Below are 19,901 nucleotides of genomic sequence, written 5' to 3'. Positions count from 1 at the left end.
GAAACCCATTTGTGAGTCATTAAATAATTAATAATAACCATTATGACGTGTGCACACATTCCTTGATTCCCGAAGTTTGTTTCTTTGGACACATATTAAATATAATCACATTCATTAAACAAGTTAAACCCTCAGAAACTTGGATGTTCTGCTCAATTGCACCCATGCCTTTCTTGCAGGTTGATCTCGAAAATGTTAATGCCAAAATGAGTCACTCTATGGCCAAGTCTGGCCCTAATTGGGGCTCATCTGTTTTCCCCTGGCGCTTGATGTTCAACGACCCCATCTGGAGCCTTGTTTGGGTGAGTATATCTCACTTTGAAAAAGTGCCAGTATGCTTGTCTGCAACTTCACCGGTCGTTAAAAAAAAGTCTGTTTGTATTGTGGTGCCGCACTTGTCACGTGGAAGTGTGCGCTTTTCCCAGCAAAGGTGTCTACCTGTCAAAAACCACGTCACTGCCTTATAAGTTTTGGACGAATGAAAGCAGCTTATAGGAATCGTTTTCTCTCGATTAAAACACTGTATGGCTATGTGGGGGATGCATATGTCCTTTTTCCAGAAAGCTGCGCAATTTGATCTCCATGGAGTTGTTGGTTTAAGTGTTAAACAGTAACAGTAGCAAAACGAGAGAGGTCAATGCAGATAGAGCTCATTCCATGGCATTCTCCACACCCTACTATCACAGTGGTATACCACATACAGTGTATGTACTGACTAAGCGCTTGCCATATGCTTATAGTGTTGCCAATATAGTGGTACGTCTACTTACGAAATTAATTTAGTTATGGAAGAAAATGTTGTAACTAGAGATGCGTTTTCCATGTAAATGTCCTAATTCGTTCCAAGCCCCCCAAAAATTCAGACATAAATGTTTTCTAAAGCATAAAAATGAATCAATATGTAACGAATACATATTACAAGTAGATTATTGCACAAGAAATGAGTGTTGTGCATATTGTAAAAAACAAAGAATATAGAGTACCGGTCAAGAATAAAAATGATGACCATTTAACCTCATCGTTTTTTTGCCCTCTTTAGTTCATGTTCTCTCTCAGAAGGGGTTGTTGCCTGGCGTTTTGTCAAGATCCAAGGACGTTTGCTTTTGTCGGCTTTTAACAAGCCTTCGAAAATGTCCAAGGTAAACATCAGCATAGTGAGCGATCGCCGGACTGGTGAACCCTTTTTCTGGGTGATACACATTGAGGTAAAACTATCGGAACGTCTCATAGCCCTCTTAGCCAATGGGATGCCAGGAAGATGCCAGGTAATAGCCAATGGCAGAGCAGCTATAAGCTATAAGCTATAACAATGTTGCGTTCAGCAAACTCGGAGCTGCGAGTAGCAGACCAAACTATATTTTTACCTTTCGTATTTTGAAATGTATTTCATAACGAGGCAATGTTTTCCTGGTGAGGCGTTTCGTAACTTGAAAATTTCCTATGAAGAGACGTTCGTCAGTAGACGTACCATTGCACCATCCAACCTGCACACCTTTCAGTAGAAAAGCAAGCCAGATCAGGGTTTACCATTCCAAACAGTATCACGATGAACCAAATTCAAATGTACCACTTGGTGAAAATGTGACCAGGTTTAACTATGGAGCTGTACAGCAGAGTGGGGCTAATGTCGCTCTCTGATCATCAGCATGAAAGTTATCCAGTACAGCATTCACCAGGAAAATGCAAACACTCGACCAGTGAACAAGGGCTCATTGTATCACTAGTAACCCACATGTGAGTGTTCCACAACAATTTCCGACTAATTTTACAAGAAGTACACGGCACAAAGACAGGAAACAAGACCAAAACAACACCATCTGCACAAGTGCACTTGTCATTTGAACATAGAACCAACACCAGCATGGAATTTTGATGTCTGTCGATGCTACCAATAAAGATAATGTGTTTCTGTTCAAGGAGCAGATGTTGGCTTCATCCCATATGACCTCATGTTCATGCATTATGCTTGTGTCAGAAAAAGAGAGTCTATTGAATGAAGAATGTTGTTTTGTGCTTGAAAAGCACGCAAAATAATGCATGGTCAATGTAAATACCGATATTCCATTACATCACATTACAGCAACACGATGGCCAGAAAGAAGGCGTAATTTACAGTGCCAAAAATTCCAGTGTGACCCCCCCCCCCTCTCCCCCAATCCTTCGGTGTTCCGTTTAATCAGAGCCTTTTTGACAAAAAACAACATTCGAGTTTGCCTAACGGAAGGGGACCAGACTGAGCTTAAATAGGAGGTCAACATTCTCGTCTAGAATACACTTGTGCTTCAACTCAGCTGGTGCAATTTGTCACAAATCAAACATGGAAAGAATGGTCACATGCAGACTACAACATTCGGTCAATGGCCTCCCCTGTGTTTTCGTTTCTAATTCATGATTTAATGCAATCCTACGAGCGTGTTATTCTATGCAATGTTTGTGTTCGGAATATCGTGCGGCACAAGTTGTGATTGGCTAAAAATGAGGTAACCTGCTACAGTGGGACTTTGTGAGTAAAATGAGTTGAATTGTTTGATTAAATGTCATAAATTCTGTGCGGGTATATAACACTTATGCAAAGTTAACAACCAAGTCTGCGCACGCTATTTTTATGTATTCACACAGCCACCTTATTTGCTTCTCATGCAATTATGTCATGTGTAGTATGAATGTCTCACTTAAAAAAAATAATTCTAACTGAAACAAATTACAGGGGGGGAAATGCATGTATACATGTATTTATACTCAATACAATGACTGGATAGTGTTGAGCTAACAATATGTAATTATTTTACATCAAAATATCATTTTCAGGCTACAATGGCTTGTAATTAATGGAAGAATTTGCACGCTATTGGAAATTGACCCTGAACCGCATTGATTGCCTGGAAAACCTTGTAAGTTGCTTAAAGCACTCGTAATAGTAACAATGTGTAAATGCTTGGTGAAGCAACGATCCCGTTTCTGGCTTGGGAATGACATACTTTCATTAACTTGTTCATCAGTCATACCTCAGCGCTGTTGATGGAGGTAACTCGAACATGGTGTAATACACGGGGTGAGTTTGAAACGAGCTCGTTTATTCTGAGAACAACCTTTCAAGGAAAAACAGTTGGGTCAAAGCAACACATAAAGTACAAGGGTATTGCAGCTTTGTGTACCGATAATATTTCTGGATTCTGATTCAAAACAAAATCATCAAACAAAGTCATTGAAGTGAGCTCGGATAGATTTGGTTTCTTGTGGAGAGGAACGACGTGAGTTCTCAACTCATAAAGAAGTACGACATACTGTGTGTTTAGTCTGAACAGCAACCTTTTGGCCCAACGTTACATAAATCAGCATGAGGAAGTATGAACACGAACGGCGACAACTTTGAGGAATAGTGTGTGTTTTGGAAAGCACATCCCATTAGATTTCGTACAACATGCAACAATTTGTGTCAGTTGGAGTCATGACACTGTCTGCAGCATTCACCAGAAAAAAAAAGTACCTCTACTCTTGTCTTTTCTATTTTAAGTCCCAAAACGATAACAAAAAGATGAACCGTGACATTCTTGTCAGCACCGAGGTATTTCTTGACTAACGCAAGGACTTTGAATCTGTCGTTATGGTGTTTGGAGGATGTGCCGATGTTCTACTGTGACGCAATGGTGCTGTGTCAAGTGCAAATGGCATCTCAATCTTGGAGAGCACTGTACAATTTTAAAAGTGTCATTTTTAAAATCCGCTCAACATGACCCTAGTTAATCGTCTATCACATGAAAAATCATTTATGTTTGGTTTCACTTCAGTTTTATAGATGAGTAGAATGTAAATGTCATCCATCCGTCCATTTTCCGATCCGCTTATCTTCACAAGGGTCGCGGGGCGTGCTAGAGCCTATCCCAGCCGTCTTCGGGCAGTAGGCGGGGGATACCCCGAACTGGTTGCTAGCCAATCGCAGGGCACACATACAACCATTTGCCCTCACACTCACAGCTCAGGGCATGCATGTTTTTGGAATGTGGGAGGAAGCCGCAGTACCCGGAGAAAACCCGCATAGGCACAGGAAGAACATGCAAACTCCCCCCAGGAAGGCCAGAGCAAATCCAACCCTGCATCTCTGCACTGTGACTAACCAGTCGTCCACCAGGCCGCAATGTAAATTGCTACTGCCAGACGTGATATGGGCATGTGGTTCATTCACCAATCAAGACCCAAACACAAAAAATCCTCCAAAGAACATTTAAAAAAAAAAAAAAAGCAGACACTTGTGAACTCGGCTATATTGAAGATGGAATACTTGTTGGAAGATGCCGATTACCTTTCCAAATACTAAGTTCCCTTGAGAATCAAAAGCAAATTTATTGTCATTGCACATGTACCAGTGCAAATTCACAAGTTACAAACTGTCCAAGAGACAATGACCAACAGAGGGAGCCAGAATGAAGAACCCTTATAATTTGCCAAAACATCCATTCATCCATTATCTAACCGCATTACCCTCACCAGGGTCGCAGGCGTGCTGGAGCCAATCCTAGCTGACTCCGGGCCGTAGGCGCCATCCACCCCGAACTGGCCGTCAGCCAATCGCAGGGCACACATAGACAAACGACTATTCACACACACACAATTACATCTGCGGACAATTTAGAGTGTTCAATTCTTCAATTCAAGGATTTTTTTTGGAATGTTGGAGCAAACTGGAGTATCCAGAGAAAATCCACACAGGCACGGAGTGAACATGCAAACTCCACAAGAGGATGGTCAAGGCCCGGAATCTAACCCATGACCTCTGCGCTGTGAGGCGGACTTAATAACCAGTTGTCCACCGTGCTGCTCATTGCCAAATCGGTTTTCCTAATTGAAAAAGAAAAACATGACGAAGGGGGAATGTGGAGGAAAAAAAAGGTCCAACTTTTGCTCTTATGAGGGAGGGGCATAGTATGGGATTCGAAAAAAAAAATTGCCGTATGAACAGCAGACATAAACAACAGCGATTCAAAAATACTTGCGCACGTGGGAGGGGATACTCAGGCGGGGGTAGACGTAACCGCCCAGACACACTGGGTAGTGACTGCACCCTTTCAAATTTTGGCATGACACACCTTCGCGGCGCACCTGGACTATCAATGAGGGAAGTCGAGGGGTTCAGGAAAGCCGAGGGAAGGCACTGAAAGTAGGGTTGTGTTCAACATTGTGTGATCACGTGAATATGTGTGTGTGTGTAAATCTGTGTCCTTGGTCACCAGCTGACATGCCAAAACACATCGTCTCGTTGCCATGGAGATGACCTCACTGAGTCCCGAAGAGCGACACGAACTACAGGGGAATGTGTAGACGAGGGAGATAGAGAAGGCTCCAGCATCTTGCAGCATTGACATTCAGGAGATAAGGGTCCACGATTTGTTTTGGGAACAGGATGACAATAATTTGAATCAGACTTTCGCCCTTCACTGGAAATCTCGAATTTGTCCTCCACAGAAATAATGGAAAGGAATCAAAATTTCCACCTGCTCCAGGAATCCAAATGACATCCGGCCACAAACAATCCATCAGAACAAACGGCTTCCCCCAGGGAGTCAGTCTAAATGGGAGCAAGGCTGGAGTGGGAGTCATTTTTATCGGGAGCGAGACGGGACAGCATTTTTTTTGGGGGGGGGGGGGGTATTTTTTATCATCTGGCACTGGGATGCCAAATGATTTTTTTTCCTGTGGAAGTGGGATGAGATGGGAGATAAAATGATTTTTTTTTTTTAAATAAGGGTTTTGGAGAACACAAAGTGAAGACAACGTGCTATATAAGTGCACTCCATTTTTCATGACGATCAAATTGGACTTTTAATTTTGGAGATGTACGAGTCCAGGCACTTCTTAATAGGATTAATATTCTCATTTTAACAACCAAACGTGTGACAAGCAAACACAAAGCAGCCCCAGCGACCAACCCAGTTGGAATGTCTTGCTAGCGCCAAGGCGAACAACACCGTGACAGCTAGTTAGCTCGCTAATATCCGAAACGACAGAGTTCTCTTAGACACTTTTCAAGGGTTGTCTTGTCCCAAAATCCATTTGCAAGAGCCTTGTTGGAACAGAATATTTGCAATTAAAAACACAGAACAGACAATGTCGATGAGCTCCAATCCAATTTCCGTGAATTTCTCAACCGCAATTTGAGAAACGACGCCCTCTGGTGTCCAGATGTAATAGTGTGACAATGGAGTGAGATCCGAACAAACCACATATTCCCCTACAGAAAGAAAGAGTGTAAAATATGGGGATCGATTGTAGACTATTGTTTTTTTTTTCCTAATAGGGATTTAACTGTCCAACTCATTCAGTTGTTTGGTCTCGTTGATACCGGAGGCTCCTGATCCTCACGCAGGTCATCATGTTCTGGCACCGCATTGCGCACTGTGCTTGAGAAATGATTCACAGGCACAATGTGTTTATGCTGCGCTCGGTTGTCAGACAGTCTCTCGAATCCTTTAAAATATCACAAAGCTCTGCTGCCTCATCTTACGATGCTTGTTATCAGATTGACAGTTGCCATTACTTTAACGGGATGACTCAGGATTACGGCATAAAATAGGCAGGTTGGGATTTCATTCATTTTGGCATCCTTATCTGAATTTGATGCCAATAGTGTCCTCACCACCTCCAGGAAGGCTTTTCACATACGCACTGCCAGCCACTGTGTCCCTCTGATTGCTGCTTCTTCGTGCTGAATGTGACTTCATACGGTCTTGTATTTAGTTACTTTTCCCTTAGTAACAAACGTTATTGCGACAAATCAAAGCAGCTGAAGCCATTTCGAGAGGTACTTGTCAGGCTATGTGGCTCGCTGCTCCTCGGTCTGACTTGGGTGACGCTCTCAGATAAGTATGCTTTGTATCCAAGAAGTGTTTGGCAAATAGTTCAATTCCTTCTTGATGGGGGACTTTCTCTCTCTCTCCTACAATATGTGTCTCTTGACCCCCACCCAGCCTCCCCCCCCTACCCCCCTGTCCTTGCTGGCAACAGCACTAGAACTCCTGGCAAGAGTGACCAGAATAAAAACAGCAACAACAGACAGGGTGGAGGGGGAAAAAGCAAAGTGAAGCATTGAAAACTGGGCTTTTGTCGTCTCCTAATACCATATCGTTCTCCTTTTCACCCCCCCCCCCTCTCATCACTCCTCAACTTGTGTTAATTAGGTAGCAGAGAATAAAACCAGCTCCTCTGGAGAGGGGTGGTGCATTTGGGAGCGAGATGGCTCACGGAAAGGTTCGGCTGCTCCTCCACGGACTCTTCCTCGTAGCGGCGATTCAGCCCACTCTGCAAGGAGGTAAGCATGTGTCACAGGTCAACGCAACTCTTAGCTGCGCGTGGCTGTGTAAGAGCAGGTGCAAAGCTTGTGATGTTTGCCCTCTTTAATATCAGAAAACAGGTTTTAAATCGTTTTTTAGGAGGGAAAAACCTTTGGGAGACATTTTCAATGACATTCCTAAATTGCACTTAATTGAACAGTGTTTGTTTGTTTTTTCTTCTTTCTTCTTTCTTGCTGCTGGAGGTTGTAAATTTCCCCAGTGTGGGACAAATAAAGGATATCTTAAATGGTATTCTTGTTTCGTAATTCGAACACAAATGCAAATAATTATGATCATATTCAGCACTTAAGCACATTGATGATGATTATTTTTGGGTCTTCTGTATCCTTGAAGAATCCCTGGATTGTTTTGAAACCGAACCTCATTTAAAAAAACACATCCTTGTTAATACTTTCCTTCCTGGCAGCGTATCTTTATACACATCGCTAATAAGTCAAAGATGAAGGTCGGAGGTTTCTTGGCCCACCTTTTTTGCTTTAATAGGTGTGCCGATTGATTTCCAAGCAAAGAAACGTTGACAAAAATCCAAAACTCTGCCTCGCTCGCACTAAGAGTTATCTCTGCATGCTTGCAAAGTGTGTCACAGTGTTGACTTCAAGCGTGCTAGGTGAATTGGAGCCGGATCCAGACGAAGAAGTCGAGGAAGACCCCCCCCCCCACCCCCATATCTTGTATAAAACTATTTTTTGTCTCACTCACAACTAAAGTAAGTCAAAATCCCCCCCCCCCCCCCCCAAATCCTTCTTATTCTATGTAAGGTGTCTCTCGAGTGAATAATTTCATCAGTATCAAAAGTACTTAGTGCCTTAGAACAAGTGAGGAATGCTTTTTTTTTTTTTTTTTTGACAGACAGTATTGGAGCGGTATTAATTTAACAGTGCGTTTATAGATTGATGTTCACAGTGGAAATACCTGCACGGCATCATACGGAGAGGTATTTTTTTTTGTGGGGATGGGGTTGGGGAGGGGGGGTTAAATTCTAAAATAATTTCGAATTTGAATATTTACCGTCATTGACGGTCGACGACAAAATTGGACTATTCTCTACATTGTTGACAGTGTTCATCAAAATTCACATGCGCACTCACACCGCCGCGGTCTTGTGTCGGATCTCATTTGATTGTGCAAAAAGGCGAATGTCCCAAGCAAATTTCACACCATGGTTCGAAAGACAAAAGGCCTCAGGCTGCTATCTCTTATTTCTCATGGTGCTCCCTCTATCACAACTGCCAGCTGTCTCATTGACTGTTTTATCACCCTTTTGATGTTAAACAGAAGCAACAGATGCTGTACATGCTGTTTTATGTGCAGTACTTTCTCCGGCAGTTACCGATAGTCTTGTTAAAATCCACGTTTTCGCTGTAACCCAACGTCATTGGAGGTATTCACCTCAGACATCCACAAATGCAGTGTATGTCGGCCATGTGTGTCGCAAACACGTGGGGGAGACACGTGGGGGCCTTGGTGGGCTTCCAGCCAGATGCGCGCAGGTAGAATATCAGTGTGCTTGAATTCGCCAGGTCTACCAAGAATTACGAATCGAAAATGAACCCGCCACAAAGTAGAAACGTCCATCTTTTTTTAAAGGGCTCATTTCAAGAGCCGCTTATCTATTTCAGATGGAAAAAGGCATTGTGTATGCATGCCTTTCCTCCCACTCACACTCAGACTGTGAGTTTACTTTTTCATCCCTTTTTACGCTACTTTCGTTTAGTTGAGCTTTCTTGTCTGTGTCAGCCCAGCACTGAAAAGCAGTCACATCAAAACTAAGTACGCCAAGCTGCACTGCATTCCTTTTCTTGATGAACACAAATGTTGTTGTATCTCAGCACTGTTGTTTTTTTTTTTTTTAAGCTGGATGTTTTTTTTCTCTCATCTCTGTGGAGGTATGAATCATGTGCCAAGAAAGGAACCATTACATTTGGAGCTCATCAATCATCAGGCATTTTTCACACAGAATTATGATGGTCCCTCCCTTTCCCAACAGAATTGTAAGGATTATGTGGAAACATAGCTTCCCAGGTTTGCGCTCTCTGAATGTTTGTTGTTTTTTTTGGGAGGGGGGGGGGGGGGGGGACAAGTGGCAGCTCAGATGTAGATAGATAAAATTATTAGACTCGAAAAGAAAATGATTCAGCCATATAAAGTCTCTTTTCCTGCAAGCTGGCTGCATTGAATCCAGCACAGGTTTCCCATCACATTATGTGTCAGGTCAAAGGGCAATAATGATCAGCATTGGCTGAACGCCGTTCAAAATTCTTATGACTCCACACATAACATCCGATGCTTCTCAAACCAACTCCATCTGTGTGTTCGCTAAAACAAAAGTGGTGGTGGGGTGTGGGGGGCAGGGGGGGGGTGATCACTGAGCCTAGTTCTTGGGTCAAGTCTCTATGAATAACTTGAACATTATTAGCACTCCAATGGACTCGTTTCATGTGCTCAAAACACTTGCACTCGCTTGAATTATGATCGAGTCTGAATGTTTTCCATTGACAGGTGTAAATGATTTATGGACTCCGGGGAAACAACTGGGAAAGGGTTTGTTAATAAATATGTCCACTGTCTTGTTAGAAAACCATATGGTGGGACTGAGTGCAATATTTGTTTGGATCACAAATACAAAGTATCAGGTGGATTTGGCAAAACAATTACAAAAACAAATCTGCCAACATTTTTTTTAACATGTATAATTATTCCAGTCCAGAGTTCGACAGAAAGTTGAACTATTGACATGGATGCCAAGAAACCGAGTTGCCTTATTGAAAAGTAAGCAACTCTCAATGTGTTATGCATTTGTAGAGAAAAACCATTAGAAGTCATTTTAAACTGCAGAGGCAAAAGTTATACTTGCTTTCAAATTGCTGCAACCTCTTGATTTAGTACGTGTCTACACTGACATGGAATATTATTAATATTCCTACATTAATCATGACTATTTTAAGAACTAGTCAATAGACTGATGCAAGCCTCATGATCTACATCTTTATCTTTAGAGCAGAGGTGCCAAACTCATTTTTTTTTGTCATGGTTCACATTGCCATTCTGTTTTCCTTCAGAGCGGTGTTATTACCGTGAATCCAAATAAATTTATGATTACCTCATAATACATAGCACATAGAAATCGGTGAATAACTCGTTTTGGGTTTAAAAAAAACCTGTTCCAATACTATTACATTTATTTTAAAAAAAGGGACGATTGCTAAATGAAAAGAAAATGAAAACAATAAAAATGTTCACAATATTTCAACATTTTTACATTGAAATGATGGTGTTAAAACATTGACCACGAGTTCCCTGTATGTGAATCTTGATCTGCAATATTAATTATACATACTCACATTCATATACATACAGTATACGGTAAATATTTACATACCGGTACATATATACCAACAATATATAGATATGTACATTTTTTTATTAATTTTCATTTCATTGAATAAATTATTAATTTTCATAATTCTATTGCTCTAGCATTTCTTTTTTTTTTGCGTAGTTGTATATGCAGTAGATACCAAGATGGGTTTTTTTTCATATTTGTGTATTTAGGTTTAATACGTTCCGTTATACTAAATTTCACATGTCAACATACATGTTACATATTTAGGCTTCAAGAAATCACATTTTGGACAATTTGGAACTGATTAAAGTTACAACGTTAAAGAATTCAGTTGTGGCTTTTACCTCATACAGCAGAATAATACACAAATGAACACACGCAAAATCGTTTCATAATGGATGTGCTTGCCACAATTCAGTGGACAAAAGGGAAAATGAGAGTTTGGTGACTTCACCATCCTAATTGCAATTGGGCTAGTTTCACACTACTGGAAGTTACTTCGGCTCATTTAAACCAATCAATGGAGATTGTACGGCATATCCTTGCCGTCCAAAAAAATGTGAGGGATTCCAACATTAGCTCAGGACTTCTGGTAGATTCCCAAAGTCAGCAGTGCTTCAGGCTTTATTGATAGAGACTTGTGCATCCAAGTCTCCGTCCAATGTTGGATCGCGTGAGAGGCGACCACAATTTATTGGATTCGAGTGATGCTCTGGGATCACAGTGCTCATCGGGTCAACTCTGCAATCAGAGAAAACTGCATCAGAAGTCATGCTACGGGGTTTTCTCCGGTCTTCTACTACCGCATTTACAAATTCATTTCAGTTTGATGACACTTTCTCTGATTTCACTCCTCTGGCCGAGAGCTTGCTTAAAAGCCTTGAATGGTGAAAGAACGCTTATGAACATTTATGTCTGCCTGGCCCTTGTTCTGTGCTTCGTAAATCCTCGTCGATTTCGCCATTTTATCCAAAGCGTTCACTTTTACATTGAAGCTAATGACCTGTGGCTGAAGTCTCGACAGCGGTAGCCAGAAGTCGTTAACATTTTGGCAAATAGTTTTTCCTACCGCCATGACTACTGTGAAAGGTGGCGCGGCGTTCAGACCGATGGTTTGGACTGAGCTTCTTTGATAGTGCTTTACAGTTTGTAGTTGCAGGGCATCTATTCTCGGTGAAAAACCTGAACATGTTGGACATGACCATTTGGCAACAGACAAGTTGTGCAAAAGTTGCAGGTGGTGCAATACGATTTTGGTGGATTTGATCGAGGCCGCAGGCAGCCGGACTGCGGCGGCGTGTTTGTTACATGTCATCGTATTTCATTCAGAGATATGACAACAGCTTGCATTGAGCCCTCTGAATCATTTTACTGAGCGCTTCATTGTCATCGTCGTTTTTATATGTATTAAAACCAGCCCCAAGCAGCACTGCGCACATAAACACGAAAGATCGGGGTGGAGAGTGGTCTCAAGTGTCCACTCCACAGCGGTGATCTACGATCCACTTCTTGGCCAACAAAGCGGAGGTTCCTTGTAAGCATTTTTGCATGCTTCGTTCTTCTGTCTGGACTCCAGCGAGTCAATTTCTGCTTTTACAATGTGCCACGCTCAAAGACTGTGTGCGCTTTTATTGCGCTGACTTTAAAGGGAATCGGTGGAGCCGTTTTCATTGGCCGGAAAGTAAGTAGGCTGTGTTCAATCCCAGAATGACGCACACGCCTCTTGCTTCCTGCGCCCGTCTACGAAAATACCAAAAGAAAGAAATCTCTAACCGTGCGCACAGTCGAACTGCTTTTTGTGCTGGATTTGCACTGGGCATGAAAGTAGGGCCCAAATTGTCTCTTACCTTTGAAAATGGACTACCGGTACTTCTTTAATTTTTTTTTCATTCACATATACCGTATATAACATCCATCCATCCATTTTCCGAACCGCTTAATCCTCACCAGGGTCGCGGGGGTGCTGGAGCCTATCCCAGCCGTCTTCGGGCAGTAGGCAGGGGACACCCTGAATCAGTTGCCAGCCAATCGCAAGGCACACAGGGACGAACAACCATCCACACTCACATTCACACCTAGGGAAAATTTAGAACGTCCAATCAGCCTGCCATGCATGTTTTTGGAAAGTGGGAGGAAACCAGAGCACCCGGAGAAAACCCACGCAGGCCCGGGGAGAACATGCAAACTCCACACAGGGAGGCCGGAGCTGGAATCGAACCCAGTACCTCTGCACTGTGAAGCCGACGTGCTAACCACTGGACTACCGGGCCGCCCACCGTATATACCACCAAAAAAAAAAAAAAAAAGCATTCCCACACGATAGAACCACCTTCTAAAATCCTTATAGGTTTGTCACAAAGCCGTGGATTTTAAGAGCAATTCTGATTTTTTTTTTTAAAATATGGCACCAAATCATCACCATTCCCTAATATCACAGACAAAAAAAAGCATCTGTGTAGCTCTCATTCAAGATGGCGTTAAAAGCCCGATTTCTACAGATGTCCAAAATTGCTTGCATTCTTTCATCAGCAGATGCCAAAATAAATGGAACAGTCTGATATTCTGCGGAACATTATAATCTGTAAATAAACACTCGTCCAAACGTGTTCCAAATCCCACAAACCGATATAATTTGTATAATCCACTTGGTTCAATGAATTTTACATGCTTGGTTCTAATCAATTGAACCATGTCTTATTCTCTTGTCATGTCCAACTAAACAAAACAAGTAATGATTAAATTCCCCAGATTTAGTTTTCGGCTGCATTACATCAAGGTTCAAGTGAGACGGTTCCGATATGGCCCAGTTGAGATATGAGTAATGGCATTATGCGTTTGTAAATTCAACGCATGAAATTGTGTATCCTCAGATCCTAATCAGGTCTCGGTTGTATCAGATAAAAAAAAAAAAACATTTGATATCTGCCAATGTGACCGCAGTGTAAGCAAAGAGATCAGATATACCTGCTGAACGTCATTGAAATGACATACGAGCAAGTCTCCCCAAAGATTACGGCAATGGAAGAAAAAAAAAAGTACAACAAAACTCTGCGGCGCATAGAGCATTAAATCGGGTGGACATCTGCATCCATTTGTAATGTTATGTTTCGTACTATTGTTGCTCAATGTTCTTGTTTTCTGGACGAGTGTGTCGTTGCTTACTTGCTCATTGGCCGCATATGCATGCAGGTTGTTTTTGCTTTTCAGGAAACATATAATGACTTACAAAACTTAAGATGCGGTGATGGGAAGTAACCATGCACAAATACTCGACTGTACTTTTTACTTAAAAAAAAAAATCAGACAAAATAAATATTTCTTTCTTCTCAGTCCAAAAATATTGTTTCTTTCTTCACATTATTGAAACAGGTGTTGTACATCATTGACAGTAAAAAAATCATTTTTACTTTTGTATTTTAAGACTTTTCAGATTTTATACTTTTTTTTTTTAACCACACATGCATTTCAAGTATGTGTACTCCAAATTAAATTTAGTCAAGTCAAGTCAAGAGTACTTATAGAGCACTTTCAAACAGCCATCGCTGCATACAAAGTGCTGTACATGGAGCGATTTAACATACACAATAAACAGTAAGACGAATCGGTAATAAAGGCGGTAGAAAGCACCAAGCAGTAAAATCAAGAACAAATCTAACAATTTTAAGAACAAATTTAGAGTGCAAATGCTTTTGTCACCTCTGCATAGAAAGTCAAAGACAACAAAACACACATAGTGGAATCCCCAAAGTAGGTTAAAATCCTTAAATGTTTGCTGGTCAATCATTTGTATTCAGACAGTATTTTATTTCTCAAATGGCGGTCAACTCCAAAAGGGTAATAATACCTTTGGGACGTTTGAATGTGTAACATCGGTCCACTGCAGCCACTAAATTGGAATTGGATAATAAAGACCTACAGTGTAAACGAAGCCTTAAAAGTGTCCCCCTTTACGGTTCAATTAGGACAGAGTCAGCCAACGCACATAATCACCTCAACACCACTATGACGTTTGTTTTTCCAGTGCACACACCAACGCACTGTCAGAATTTAGGGTCCGATCAGAGTGTCACGATAAGATGACTGCGTACATTTTATAAACATTACGTGTCCCCCCCATGCCATCGCTCGTCCTCTTTCAGCGGGCCTTGGAAGGAGTGACAAGATAGTAGGACAACTGTCACATGTGTCACATCATGCGGGTGTTCTGCTTAGAGAGATTTACCGAACACACTATCATCATTACGGGGCTCAGGTTCTTGGATTCGTGTGAATATTGTACTAAATCTGTAGTTATATGGCTTAAACGTTTTATTTTGAATCTATAAACGGGCTGGATTGAGTAAGTGTCCTAATGACGTGGCCCTGAGGCCGAAACAAATATTGTACAGAGAACGCAGTTATTAACTAGCGTGAGATCGCCCACGTGAGCAATGTGCATGTGTTTTGTGTGTGTGTGCAAACTGTTCCGTCAGCTCTTCAGCCATTTTAATACACGAGCGGTTATTGCACAAACCGCAGCATTAGGTGGCAGAAATGGCCCATTAGTCACGAGATTGTTTTTTAAATGAAGCAAAAACTGCACTCTTTAAGGTCACAGAGTGCAATTGTGAAAACTTTCATTAACATGGGAGGTACTGCGGGAAGTCTCCCCCCACCCAAACCGTCCCAAAAAAAAAACATCATCGCCATGACTTGATTTGGAAACAAAGCGGGTTGTGACTGAAATTTTCCGAACCCCTCTGCTCCTTAGTCCTCGTGCAGTATGTGGGTCCAATATGTACCTTATGTACCTGCCACATCAAGTAAAACAATCTTTTCTCGTAGTTATTCTCGCCTCATGTCTCCTGCGATCGATACGAGCCCACCCAAATGAGGATAAGCATTATAGAAAATAGAATAGATACGCTGATGCCCGGATAGTAAATGTATGATACAGTTTGCAAAATGTTTGTTCATCGATCCATTCGTTTTCTACAGCTGGAGCACTTTAAGCAGAGACCTGGGGTACACCTTAGATTGAGTCGTTGCAGGGCATACAGTCTATACTATAGACTGTATGACAGTATACAGACAACCACCATCCACACTCACAATTTAGTGTCTTAACTGTGTATTACATGTGTATAAGCATGTGTATTACAGTGAGCAAGTATTCAAACCCAAAATTAGAGTTAGCAGACTATCTAAACACACTTTAAATAAGATCCATTAATTTTGTTGCTGTGATTGCACGTGTCCTACAGTACATTGACGAGCAGTAAGGCTACTGGTGAGGCACCACGACCGCTACAATATTATTAGGTTGAAAAAGAAATTACATCTAAAGCTTGGACCAGAGAATTTAAAATATTTTAATGTAATCATAATTAGGTTATTGTTGTTTCTTAACTCTTCACATTGCCTGCAAGCATTTTTTTTAAACTCTTCACATGTGTATGACCCAAAAGCACATTAGTAATACACATGGCTCTTACAACTCTACAATAACATCGAGATAAGATCACTCGTTAGAATTTTGGCTTAAGTGGCCAAGTTATTTTCCCCCCCAACATTATTCGGATAAGGATCCAAGTCAATTGTTGAATAAATTTGTTGTGATGAAATTGATCTAATACATTCTGACGCAGATTCGGCTTGGTTGTAGACGGTGGACTCGATAACCTCTGTTAAAATGGTCCAGTAGCCCACAACCGGAGGGAAAAAATGGGGCATACGCATTCCTTCTTGCCTCGCGAGCAAAGCCCAGACAGGAAATCCTTCTGATTGTGTGACGACAGAACAACTTCTCCACCCTGTCCGGGTGGTACCTGCACCTGACACATCTGTCACGGTGGCAGTGGCACTGACAAACTATAGACTAAGATTGGAACGCCTTAGATTGCAAAGGTGTGCCTGTAACCGTGTGTGTGATTGTTCAAAGAAGTTCATTATGTCAAATTGGTCATAAAAGTACGAAACAATTCAACAACAGTAATTTGAACTGAAGAAATATATTTCTGGGCGGCCCGGTAGTCCAGTGGTTAGCACGTCGGCTTAACAGTGCAGAGGTACACGGGTTCGATTCCAGCTCCGGCCTCCCTGTGTGGAGTTTGCATGTTCTCCCCGGGCCTGCGTGGGTTTTCTCCGGGTGCTCCGGTTTCCTCCCACATTCCAAAAACATGCACGGCAGGCTGATTGAACACTCTAAATTGTCCCTAGGTGTGAGTGTGAGTGCGAATGGTTGTTTGTTTCTGTGTGCCCTGCGATTGGCTGGCAACCGATTCAGGGTGTCCCCCGCCTACTGCCCGAAGACAGCTGGGATAGTCTCCAGCACCCCCCGCGACCCTAGTGAGGATCAAGCGGCTCGGAAGATGAATGAATGAAATATATTTCTCACTCATGCCAAGATCAAGTGTGTCCAAATATTTGTGGACGTGCACTCAATTTGATTCCTAGACAAAAATATAACGTCATGAAGTGTAACAAAAATATTGTTTTTAGCTTTGTAACAATGTCCGGTGTATATTGTGGTTTCTTCACGCCAGAAACTTCTCACTCTGCTTTTAAGTTTGTCACTTCAATAGTTGCCTTCTTAAGTGTTGACATACATATTCGTACTAACCTCAAACTGTGACAATAAAAATAATAGTGCTGTTATTTGTGGCCGAAACATCAAATACTTCACAACTTATGAGTGAAAGCCCTCTGTCATACCTTGGATCATGTTTACATTTTTGGGATTTCTCTTCTGGCACTTTTCAGTGGCTTATGTCATACATTTTCATTTTGTCGGTTCAGACACTAATGCTTTGTAATGTTCTTGCACTGCCCCCGGTGTCCATGCAGACAGAGCACAAAGCGCGGCGTTCACCAAGTATGCGTTAATAAACACACAAGCACCTTTGACATGTGCTTTTAATTCATTGGCCTCCTTGCGCATGTAAAGGACCAGTTAACAAAATCACTGTGTTTCCCTCGGCACAATTCTCTCCATTGTGGTGTGTTTGTGGAGATACAAACCAGCTTTCTTCCCTGCAACATAGTATGTTGTAACATGGGTCTGAAGTCATGCACCAGTCACTTTGAATGTCATCCCTTGTTGTCCCATAACAAAGTCAAATTTTTAAAAACAATATTCCCCCATTCATTTATTGCTGTTGTTGTTCCCATGACCCCCTTAGGAATCGGATAAGATTGGAGACCAGGGGTGCTGCGGGAGGGGTGGTTTGAGAGGGTCCAGTGTGGAACTTTCTGAAATGACTCTTCCAAATTCAATACCTCATCTAAATGAAAGCTAAAACATTCTTTTCAACTTTGTCTCATTTCGAAGCAAAACTTTTTATCTTGATCCTCACAGGAGCTGTTCATTTTCAATGTAAGCCCGTCGCAGATCAACTTCATTTCTAATGTCCGGGTCAAAAAAGATAAATGGATTTGGGAATGTGTGTATAATAGATGGGGTCATTGAATGGTCATCCGATATATTGTTACCGGCTTTGTAATCAAATCTTTCAATCGTTGCTCTCTAACTTTTGGGGGAATACGCGCAGGTGACCAAGAATGACCTTTTGCTCTCCTACTGTGTGTTGCAGGCGTGTATGTACCACCTGGTGCGGGGATAGGCACTGGACCAGGAACTGGATTTTTTCCAGGTAACAAAGGCTTCTAGGTCTGCTGGGATAGTTTGGAATAATAAACTACCCAAGCCGCAACTCATTGCAGCTAAGCCATGCCGCCGTAGATCAGACATTTTACTATGCTGACGCATACACATTAAAAAAAGACCTTAATAAAGCCTAAAAGTGAACCAGAACTTAAATTAAACGTAATGAAGAATTATAGTTTAATGGAAATGATTTGGCCGCTATGGTCCTACAAAGCCACAAAAACTCATTTTCCCCTTTCATGATATACGGCGTACAATTAAACTATATACCAGCACACTTTCCAGGACTGATAACTGCATTGGCCACACATTGTGACATCTGTTTGCACTTGGCATTCTTTATATCTCGTGCTACTCAACAGTAAAAGCTATATAGATGTACACATTTTGAAAGCGCCCCCAAATTCCAATCAGCATTGTATGTTCTGACCAAAACCAGGCATCAGAAGACAATGAATCGTGATCTTGTGATAGAACTCAACAATGGCACAACTACTACTCAATCTTAATTAATGAAGCCATACTGGATGTACAATTTTCTCAAAACTACGACTTAAGAATGACATGATGACAAACAACAATATGGATGATCACATATTGGTCGGTGTCTGTCCTTGTCATTAGGTGGTTATGGAGGTGGAGGCCAAGGCGGTGGACCAGGAGGTGTGGTGCCAGGAGGTGTTGGCCAGACTGGATTTGGTATTGGAGGCCTTGGAGCAGGTAGGAAAACTGTTCCTTAATCAGCAACAATTTACGACCAATGCGCATGAAAGTCAGTGTCAATACTATAAATCTTGAAGGTCAAACGTGAAGTGAACTTGGCCAACCATCTTTATAGTCATACTTAGGGCTAAAACTATTTCAAGCATTCGTTAGTTGTTTTTTTTTTAACGCAACCCACCCAGGTTCATAGTTAATCCAACAGCAACGCGCCTAACAACGAAAATGATTTGTTCAGCAATCTTCGGTCAGCCATTGTAATAATGCATTATTGATTGAGCTGTTCACTGTTCTTTGCCAAAGTTAGCGAGTTATTCGGCGAAATGCCTCCGCTTAATTAATGTATTTTAATGAATTACTTTATTGTGACACAAAAACATTTCGTTTGGGATTTTTTAAAATTACTTCACTCTTGACCTTTGAACTAATCTCATCGTTCGTGAGTTGTATTGTAAATCATAATGTAGGCCAAAATATAACCTTAAGGTTTTTTTTTTTTAACTCACGCTAGGACAAGGAGGTAAAGGACCAAAGCCAGGTAAGATTATACAATTAAAATTTGTTGTAACGGCCGCAATATAAGACTCAATACATTCTTACTGGGGCGGCCCGGTAGTCTAGTGGTTAGCGCGTCGGCTTCACAGTGCAGAGGTACCGGGTTCGATTCCAGCTCCGGCCTCCCTGTGTGGAGTTTGCATGTTCTCCCCGGGCCTGCGTGGGTTTTCTCCGGGTGCTCCGGTTTCCTCCCACATTCCAAAAATATGCATGGCAGGCTGATTGAACACTCTAAATTGTCCCTAGGTGTGAGTCTGAGTGCAAATGGTTGTTCGTTTCTGTGTGCCCTGCG

At 41.8% G+C, this 19,901-nt stretch overlaps 1 protein-coding gene across 50 annotated transcripts in view; it reads left to right on the top strand.

The window, feature by feature from the left end:
* The first annotated feature begins 7,013 nt into the window (after positions 1-7,013).
* elna (elastin a) overlaps positions 7,014-19,901 on the top strand; it is a 45,482-nt gene continuing 32,594 nt past the window's right edge. For all 50 annotated transcript variants that reach the window (XR_007964385.1, XR_007964381.1, XR_007964390.1 and 47 more), the window contains exons 1-4: positions 7,014-7,303; positions 18,261-18,320; positions 18,959-19,054; positions 19,566-19,592. Coding sequence is in view for 1 of the 50 variants with exons in the window: in XM_052078243.1 (XP_051934203.1) it covers positions 7,228-7,303; positions 18,261-18,320; positions 18,959-19,054; positions 19,566-19,592 (259 nt within the window). In the remaining 49 variants the exon portion in view is untranslated. The remainder of the gene's footprint in view (positions 7,304-18,260; positions 18,321-18,958; positions 19,055-19,565; positions 19,593-19,901) is intronic.

The sequence above is a fragment of the Hippocampus zosterae genome, chromosome 10 (assembly GCF_025434085.1).
Source record: "Hippocampus zosterae strain Florida chromosome 10, ASM2543408v3, whole genome shotgun sequence".
NCBI lineage: Eukaryota > Metazoa > Chordata > Actinopteri > Syngnathiformes > Syngnathidae > Hippocampus > Hippocampus zosterae.
Note: the sequence above shows the minus strand (reverse complement) of the source record. Positions and strands in the feature narration are given on the sequence as shown.